Here is a 9610-nt window from a genome sequence, read left to right on the forward strand (position 1 = left end):
CAATTTTTTTAATGTAGGCTATTGAATGTAGCACTTTAGTGCTATGAACTTTCCACTTAGTACTGCTTTCATGGTGTCTTATAAGTTTGGGTATGTTGTATATTCATTTGCATTCAATTCTGGAAAAGCTTTGATTTTCGTTATTTCTATCTTGACCCGTTTTTCATTCAGTAAAGAGTTGTTCAGTTTCCAAGAGTTTGTAAATTTTCTGTTGTTTCTGACATCCCACTTTAATCCCTGGTGGTCTGATAGGGGGCAGGGAATTATTCAAAATTTCTTCTATGTGTTGAGACTTGCTTTGTGTCCAAGTATGGGTTATTTTTGGAGAAAGTTCCATGAGGTGCTGAGAAGAAGGTATATTCTTTTGAGTTTGGTGACATGTTCTGTAAATATCGGTTAGGTCCATTTGGTTTATAACACCTATTAGCCCAAGTATTTTATTTTTTTTTTGTTTAGTTTTTGTCTGAATGATCTGTCCGTTGGTGAGAGTGGGGTAATGAACTCTCCCACTATCAGTTTGTGGGGGTCAATATGTGATTTAACCTTTAGTAGTGTTTCTTTTACAAACATGGGTGCCCTTGTGTTTGGGGTAAAGATGTTAAGAATTGAAATGCCATCCAATCACTAGAGTAGATCAGTTTGGGCTTTCTCTCGACCATTGCCAGTAGTCTATTGTGGATTTCTGGGGACCTCTCTAGCACTTTGCTTCTTCCTATTCCCATGGGGTCTTCATTTATCATGGTCTCTTTTTCCTTGTTCTCCCTCTCTGTTATTGATCTAGCTGGGATCTCCTGCTCCCCTAAGCTCTCTTTCCCTCAACCCTTGCGCTTCATTACCCCCCCACATCCAGTTTGCTCATGTAGATCTCATATATTTCTCTGTCACTGGGCGATCCCTGTGTCTTTCTTAGGATCCTGCTTTCTAGGTAGCCTCCCTGGAGTTGTGAGTAGCAGTCTAGTCATCCTTTGTTTTACATCTAGTATCCTCCTATGAGTGAGTACTGTCGTGCTAGAACTCTCATCCAATGACTGATGGAAGTGGATGCAGAGATCCATGGCCGCGCCCCAAGTGGAGCTCCGGGAGTCCAAACAGTGAGAAAGAGGAGGGATTGTATGAGCGAGGATTGTTGAGACCATGATTGAAAAAAGCACAGGGATAAATAGCCAAACTAGTTGAAACACATGAACTATGAACCAATAGCTAAGGAGCCCCCAACTGGATCAGGCTCTCTGGGTAAGTGAGATAGTTGATTAACTTTAACTGTTTGGGAGGCACCCAGGCAGTGGGACCGGGACCTGTCCTTAGAGCTGGCTGTTTGAAACCTGGGGCCTATGCAGGGACACTTGGCTCAGCCTGGGAGGAGGGGACTGGATCTGCCTCAACTGAATCTACCAGACTGAGCTGAATCCCCAGGGGAGTCCTTACTCTGGAGAAGATGGGAATGGGGAGTGGGCTGGGGGGAGGGTGGGCAGGGGGGTCTGAAGGAGGGAGGACAGGGGAATCCATGGCTGATATGTAAAATTAAATTAAATTATAAAATAAATTAAAAAATTAATTAAAAAATTGAAATGCCATCTTGGTGTATTTTTCCTTTGATGAGTATGTAGTTTCTTTTTCTATCTATTTTCATTAGTTTTGTTTTAAAATCTATTTTGTTAGAGATTAAAATGGCTAGATCAGCTTGCTTTGTAGATCTTTTTGCTTGACATATCTCTTTCCAATCCTTTACTTTGAGGTCTTGTCTATCCTTGATTTTGAGGTGTGTTTCTTGAAAGCAGCAGAAGGAAGGATTTTATTTCTGCATAGATTCTGCTATTTTGTATTTTTTTTTTTTTGCGGGAGGGGGGGTTAGACCATAGATATTGAGAGATATCAATGATAAATGATTGTTGATTTCTGTTATTTTGTCAGTGTTGTTGTTGTTCTTGTTTTGTGTGTGTGTGTGTGTGTGTGTGTGTGTGTGTGTGTGTGTGTGTGCATGTTTCCCTTGTTTTGGTTTTGCTGGTATGAGACTATTTATTTCCTGTGTTTTCATTATTGTAGTTGCTCTGCTTAGATATGAGTTTTCCTTCTAGCACTTTCTGTAGGGTTGGGTTTGTACATAGATATTGTTTAAATTTGATTTTATCATGGAATATCTTATTTTCTCCATCTATGGTGATTGAAAGTGTTACTGGATATAGTAGTCTTGGCTGGCATCCATGGTTCCTTACAGTTTGCAGCACATCTGTCCAGGTCCTTAGAGTCTTCATTGAGAAGTCGGGTGTAATTCTCATAGGTCTGCCTTTATATGTTACTTGATCTTTTTCCCTTGAAGCTTTTAATATTCTTTCTCTGTTTTGTATATTTAGTTTGATTATTCTGTGCCCAGGGCACATTCTTTTCTGGTCCAGTCTATTTGTACTTTGATAGGAATCTCCTTTAGTTTAGGGAAATTTTCTTCTGTGATTTTGTTGAAAATATTTCTGGGCCTTTGAGCTGGCATTCTTGTCCTTTTTCTATTCCTATTATTCTTGGGTTTGGTATTTACATCGGGGTTGGAATTCACAGGTTGGGAACCACTGATCTAGGAGAACAGAGAGAGAGAGGAGAAGATCTGTGGGCAGCCTACCTCTTATTAAGTGTTTCATAAAAGTATATCATGCTATCCATAATGGATTTTGTCTTCAACTGAATTAGAAACCTAGAGAAACGGTTAGTAATATTTGGTGGATAGAAAGCTATGTTTCTCATCAATCAACATATTAAAATAAAAATGATGTAGTGATGTCTGTTAAAGCTTTATATTTGTGCTGATATGATATGACAGAAAGACAACAGAAATTGGATTCCATAGAAATACACTTGATTGACTTGGATAATAAAATAATGTTGGGTAAGTATTTAAAATAAAATTATGATGATTTAATTATATCAACACTTATGTGTCTGGAATGAGAAAATTGAATAACAGAATTGTAAGATGACATATTTACTAAGAGCACTGGAATACAAATGTTGCAAGCAGAGCAGATCTTCATGTTATTACCTTGATAATTTTACTACCACATGATTGTGTGATGCAAAGAAGAACTTTGAGTCTGGAAACTAAACATTTGGACAGACTCTGGGATTATGAGAATGTCCACATCAATGTGGAATAAATCTGGAACTAACATACAGATAGAAGAGCAGGTTTTGTGCTGTACGAGACCTTCATTTTTTGTCACTGTTTCTTCCTGCCCTTTAAGATCTCAGGTCTCAAGAGCACACTTTGGCCAAAGAAGAGCTCCTTTTATGATATTTCTGTACTGTGTTATTTCTACAATTTAATTCTTACAAACTTGTCAAGTCTGGGCCAATCCCTAAACAGTGATTTTTTTCTGAACAAGAGGACAACATACTTACCAAATTTATGAAAGATCCATGTGTATGAACACTAAACTATGAATAAATTCAGTACATAATATTATAGAGGACATTATTTATGATTGGTGTTGATATATTGCTCTTGTTATTATTATAATTGGGTATTATAGAACTCATTCTCTCTTGGTTGATGGAAGCATTGATTAATGACATCCCAAATCTCCTCTTGCTTGCTTTTGTAAAGATCATGACTTATGACAAGATTTACTAGATGGATATTGGTGACTGGAAAATGAAGGTGAAATAAAAGAAAAATGAGAAAGTCATTAGAAACTTGGAATTTTTTTCAAGTGAGATAATAATGAAGGTGTTTTTCATTGAGTTTTTAAAATTTGGATGAATTTTGAGGTAAATAAAAGTGAATACCATTTGTTTATTGCATGGAAACTGTGAGATGTCTACACTGGCCATGAAAAGATGTCATAGGGCAGTAACCTGTTTCTGGAACTCCCCCGTCTACTTTCTAAGTAGTGCCCTCAGCATTATCTCATTTGTCAGACCTAAGTGGCTAGGGATGGTTTAGTTGCCCTAGAGAGATCTCTGTTTTGGAAGCCCAGGGGATCTACAAAAGTCTCCATGACACAATAAAGGGGAGATTGCTGGAGTAGATCAGTACATAAAAGTCCTGATTGGTGTCATGGCAATGGCTTCGCTAGGTGAAACTTCGCTGTGCTATTTAATTATTTTACCTAGTTTTGGGCCACTCAACAGTCAGGTAAGTGTGAGAGGAAACCAAGAAGGTAAAGATGGCCATAGGAAGATGATTTAAGATGGTTTTACAGACACATCCTGGAGTGTCTCCTTTATCTCTCTTAGCTTGGATTTCTCAATGAAAACAACCTACAGCTTGTGTGTTGTTCTCTTTCCTATTCACATCTACTTGTTCTCCTTTTCACTCATATCTGCTTTAAGGGAAAGGTGTGAAACTGAACTTCTGTGACCTAGTGGTGTAGGTGGGGGATAAAGACCATTTTCCAGATTGGACACACTGACTTTGAAGCAATGGATTTCAGCCACTGAGTTAATGTTGGCAGAAGATGAATGTTACCTATGGGTTATGGTGGGCTTACTTCTATATTTGAGATCACACTTGGAAATTTCTATTCTTGTGGTGGGCATTCATGACTTTTTTAAGTGAGGGTGGCTACAATTTAATCTGTGCAGGAGGGTTTAATTTATTCTTATTTCTTCAGTCTTGTCTGCCCTTTGTACACCTGGAAATAATGAAGGGTAAATTTCTTCTTTCAATTCCATTCCTAGCTGTAGTATATTTCTTACCAATACCTGGGGATGTCTAGGATCTCAGAAGTTACCTACTGCCTTACAGAAAATTAAAGTCCATTTCATTTCTTTATGGCTGCTCTGATAACATAAAGAATTCCATCTACTTCTTCAACCTAAGACATGCAGTTGCAGTTGCAATACTAGAAGGAAGCTAAGGTGCAGACACAGAATGTTTACATGGCCTGGTGCTTCTTCCACCAGAAGGGAGGCAGTACAGAAGGTAGAAGAAGGCCAGGGCTCCATGAACCACCCATGGCACAGCTTTCAGTTCAAGAGCACGATTTCAGAGAATAGAGTGGGCTTCCATCTATTTTCTAAATTGTAGGTAATTTACATAAACAGTAAGACTTGAAGATTCATGACAAAAAGGGTCTCTGCCAAGAGCTGCAGTGACTTTGCCTTTTCTGAATCTGCAATCTCCCTGGCACTTAACTCTAATTCTCAACAAGGCTATGCAGTTCCTTACCACTTATGATCTTGGAACTTTTGCTTCTAAAATGAATGAAAGAATGATATAAAAAATGTTAATTCCCTAGGCTTCATGGCTCTGTTAATTTATGTTTAAATGCATCATTTTTAATCTCTACTGCTCCTGTTTTCTTCGCACTTCTTCTTTTCTTCCATTCTACTTACTCCTCTTTTATTTGCTCCCCTCTTAAATTTTTTTTTAGCACCACTCTGCATTACAGGTATTTTGCTGCTAGGCCTTCTGAATATGGGGAGACAGCTGTTTAGCTCAAATTACTGTTTGGAGGCCCCCAGGCAGGGAGATCTGGATCCATCCCTGGTGCATGGGCAGGCTTTTTGGAGCCCAGTGCTTAGGTGTGACACCTTGCAGAGCCTTGGTGCCGGAGGGAGGGGCTTGGACCTGCCTCAGCTGAGTGTGCCAGGCTCTGCTGACTCTACATGGGAGACCTTGATTGGAAAAATGTGGGGTTGGGGGTTGGGATTGGGGGGAACAATGGGGGAATGGGAAGAAGGAAGAGGGGGGATCTGTGATTGGTATGTAAAGGGACTAGAAAATTTCTTTTTCTTTTCTTTTCTTTTCTTTTCTTTTCTTTTCTTTTCTTTTCTTTTCTTTTCTTTTCTTTTCTTTTCTTTTACAATACTATTCAGTTCTACATAACAGCCACAGATTCCCTTGTTCCCCCCCTTCCTGCACCCAAGAAAATTTCTTAATAAAAGAATGATTACACGTGGAAGATGTGTAGCAAATGCACAACCATTTTTTTTGCCTTTAATTATTCCATCAAGTTTATGGGGCAAGCCCGACAGAACCCCCTTAGTGGGTTTCTGACAAAGGGAGCCCTAGAGAACAAGCTTCAGCTTGCTTAGAGAGCAAGCAAAGAAAACTTGCTCAGGAAGTAATCTTCTCTCCCCAAGCCTGCTTTGGTAACTTGTTTCATAAAGCAGAGCTCAGTGAGAACTTCAGCAAATCTGTGACTATAGATCTGTAGGTATTGAACAAACATTCACTTTGGGATGCAAATGGCTAGATAAACTTTAGATTGTACACCATTTTTTTTAAAGATGCAAGTTTTTATATATTTAAAATGCCAAGTTACACTGAAAAAGGGTGAGGTAATGAACAGGAACAAATGAAGAACCTAAAATTGGCATGAAGTTAATCAGCAACATAACAGAACAGAGAACATCGACTTTTAAGGACTTTTAAATATAATTTCCATGGCTGCAGATTTTTAATATGTTTATAGTTTGAAGACAAAAAGAATTTAAAATTTCAAATCTTTAAATTAAAAGAAAGAATTTTCATTCTCAAAAAGTACTCAGGTACAAATATCTGATACAATAATTTATTGGAGAGATAGAAAACGTATATATAAAATGCTAACACAAAAGATGAAATATTTTAGTGAATAGTCAACAGCATTTCATAAGCACAATGGAAAGAAATGATGACTGCATAGAATTAGTAAGATGTCTCAACTCTTAGTAAGAAATCTTTTAGAGAGAGATTTCTGGGTGAATTAAAGCATAATTGTAAGCAGTTATAACTTATTCTTCTATCATGTCAGAGAATCAGCCAGGATTGGATGCACAGCCACAGAGGGAGCTGCTTAATAATAGCACAGAAGAGGGTGAAATAGTTTTTAATTACAAGAGATATTAAATAACTATGATTTTTTGTGTTATGGTAGAATCTATCAACTTCAGCTTCCACTGACTGAAAAGAACACTACCTCACCTGAAAAATAAAACCTCCAGAAAGCACAGGATAAAAAAACATGAAAATCTAACATTAATACTAACAACACATTTATTCTGAATTATTCTGATACCAAGCTCATATTATCTTCTTCTCTTCACAGTGATCCCTTTGGGTGTGGTCTACTTCTGGCTGAGAAGCAGACCATGACTTTCTCAAGGGGGTCTTTGAAAAAAAATAGATTTTGGTTCTGGTTATAGAATTATAAACTACAGATTTCCATTAAGGTGACCATGCCTCTCTCTAAATCAGAATATGTTACATGATAAATGTGCCTTAGAAATAGAAAAGTGTAATATGATATGATCTGTAGGTGAACCTCAATGTATCTTATATTGACAGTATAAATAGCTTACTCTGGAAAGGATTTTACTATTGCTTCAACAACCATGATTTATTTTGCTTTTTGCTAATATCTCTGCAACTTAGTAGAGATAAAAACTTTCATTTTAATGATGGATGTAGTTGAAGTGTTTGGATTCAGGACGATCTGTGCTTACATCCAGACTCAGAAGGATGAAGGAAACTTGTACTTTGAATAGAAATATACAAATATGAACTAGGCATTTTAAGAACCCAAGGAGTGTGACTGGTGGGAGTGGCAATCATTATGACAAATCAGAATTTCATATTTTATACTAACATCATTAGAATTGTATTGTATAATTTACCCTCAGTGAATCACTGACGCTGAATTTCCATAGGTGTGAGTCACATAGCGATAACGGGGAGAGCAAGGGTCTAAATATAAGATGTGTGCTTCTTAATAATCTTGAATCTAATCAATTAATAAAGGAAACTAGGTCTTAAGGTTGCAAGATTTTCAAGGAGGTTGTTTTACTTCCTCAGCTGCTGATTAGTCAACATATAGGATATTGATGAGGAGGAAAGGATAGGAAATGAGAGATTTTTGCTTCTCAGAATGGTAGTACACTGTGTTCCTTAAGCTAACTGTAGTATGTGTACCTGAGTGTGTCATTTTCCCTGGAATATTAGAAATGTCTTCAACCAGCATCTTCCTTAGAGTGGTAATTTCAGTGACTCCACATACACACTCATGAGGAAATAAAACGACTGTACTCCTGGGCTGGACAGATGGTAACACACCAATAAACTCTACCATTGTTGCTTTAGGAAGACACTCACCAGGATTCCCAAAGATTCCTCTCCATGCCTATATCATAGTGACTTCATGGCAGATCATAACCATTCCCAATTCCAGCATCTGTACTTTGTTTTAACTGGAATCCCTGGACTCGAGCAGAAGTATTATTGGATGGCATTCCCACTGGGTGCTATATATGTCATTGCTCTCTTTGGCAATGGTATTATCATCTCTACAATCAAGACTGAATCATCTCTGCACATTCCTATGTACTACTTTCTGTGTATGTTGGCATTTGCGGATATGGGGCTCACCGTTTGTACTCTGCCCTCTATGCTTGGCATATTCTGGTTTAACTACAAATTTATAAGCTTTGATGGCTGTCTTATTCAGATGTACTTCATTCACACCATCTCAGCCACCGAGTCAGGAGTGCTAGTCGCAATGGCCTTCGATCGTGTTGTAGCAATCTGGAACCCACTCAGATATGGCACCATTTTAACCAATGGTGTGGTCTGTAAAATAGGAATACTCATCTTGTCAAGAGCAGCCTGTGCAGGCTTGCCTGTGCCTTTCCTCATCAAGAGACTCCCTTTTTATCGCTCCAACATCCTCTCCCACTCCTTCTGCCTCCATCAAGATGTGATGCGCCTTGCCTGTGCCAGCACCCGTGTTAACAGTCTCTATGGCCTTATAGCTGTCATCTTCACCATGGGCTCTGACTCCCTCTCTATCCTCTTCTCCTATGTGTTCATACTCCACACAGTGATGGCTATTGCTTCTGGGGAGGGCCGGCTGAAGGCTCTCAACACTTGTGTTTCACACATCTGTGCTGTACTTATCTTCTATGTGCCATTGATTGGGGTATCAGTCATCCATCGCTTTGGAAAGCACTTGTCACCACTGATTCATGTCCTTATGGCAAATGCCTTTATTCTTGTCCCCCCTGTGCTCAACCCCATAGTTTATACTGTGAAGACCAAGGAAATACGAAAAAAGATTATCCAGATATTTGTCCGAACCAAAATTACTACTACAGGGGCTTAAATCTTACCAGTTTGATAGAGAAACAGTTCTGTAAAAACTCAGATATAACTATGAAAATAAAATGTTTATTTTTTAAAGTTTTTTGTTTGAGTTGAATTGTGAAAAGACATATTTATCTGCTCAGAAAATAGAGACTTCATTTTGCTGTGCTAAATTGTCTTTTTCTTAATACAAAAAGGGTGACACACACACACACACACACACACACACACGCTCTATTTCTCTGTAAACATATGGTTAAGACTTATTATATACTAGATGAAAGCAGGGAATATTAATAACTTTATTTTGAAAATAACTTCATTGGTCAAAAATAAGAGAAATGTTTTGTGTCTTTTAAGTTATAGTCAATGTAATGACTTTTATTTAACATGGTAATTTAAAGCATTTCTCTTAGAATTTGCCTGCATGAATGTAGTAGATGAGAAAAAAAACTCTATTTATAAAATATCAGGAGAAACGGAAGAACCTCTATTAAGTTAATTTTAAGACAGAAAAATGGCCAGATTTTATGATTAAGAATATAAATGTAAATTGAA

At 37.8% G+C, this 9610-nt stretch overlaps 1 protein-coding gene across 1 annotated transcript; it reads left to right on the plus strand.

Annotated features, from left to right (window-relative positions):
- Positions 1 to 8111: 8111 nt before the first annotated feature.
- On the plus strand, positions 8112 to 9071 carry LOC102903764 (olfactory receptor 51H1-like). Its single transcript, XM_006993343.2, has one exon. The coding sequence runs from the start codon at positions 8112 to 8114 to the stop codon at positions 9069 to 9071; it is 960 nt and encodes a 319-aa protein (XP_006993405.2).
- Positions 9072 to 9610: the final 539 nt, after the last annotated feature.

This window comes from Peromyscus maniculatus, chromosome 1, assembly GCF_049852395.1.
Source record: "Peromyscus maniculatus bairdii isolate BWxNUB_F1_BW_parent chromosome 1, HU_Pman_BW_mat_3.1, whole genome shotgun sequence".
Lineage (NCBI taxonomy): Eukaryota > Metazoa > Chordata > Mammalia > Rodentia > Cricetidae > Peromyscus > Peromyscus maniculatus.

What these genes read in the sequence shown, in the direction of transcription:
- LOC102903764 (XM_006993343.2), top strand. Translation starts at nt 8,112, where the DNA reads ATGGCAGATCATAACCATTCCCAATTCCAGCATCTGTACTTTGTTTTA.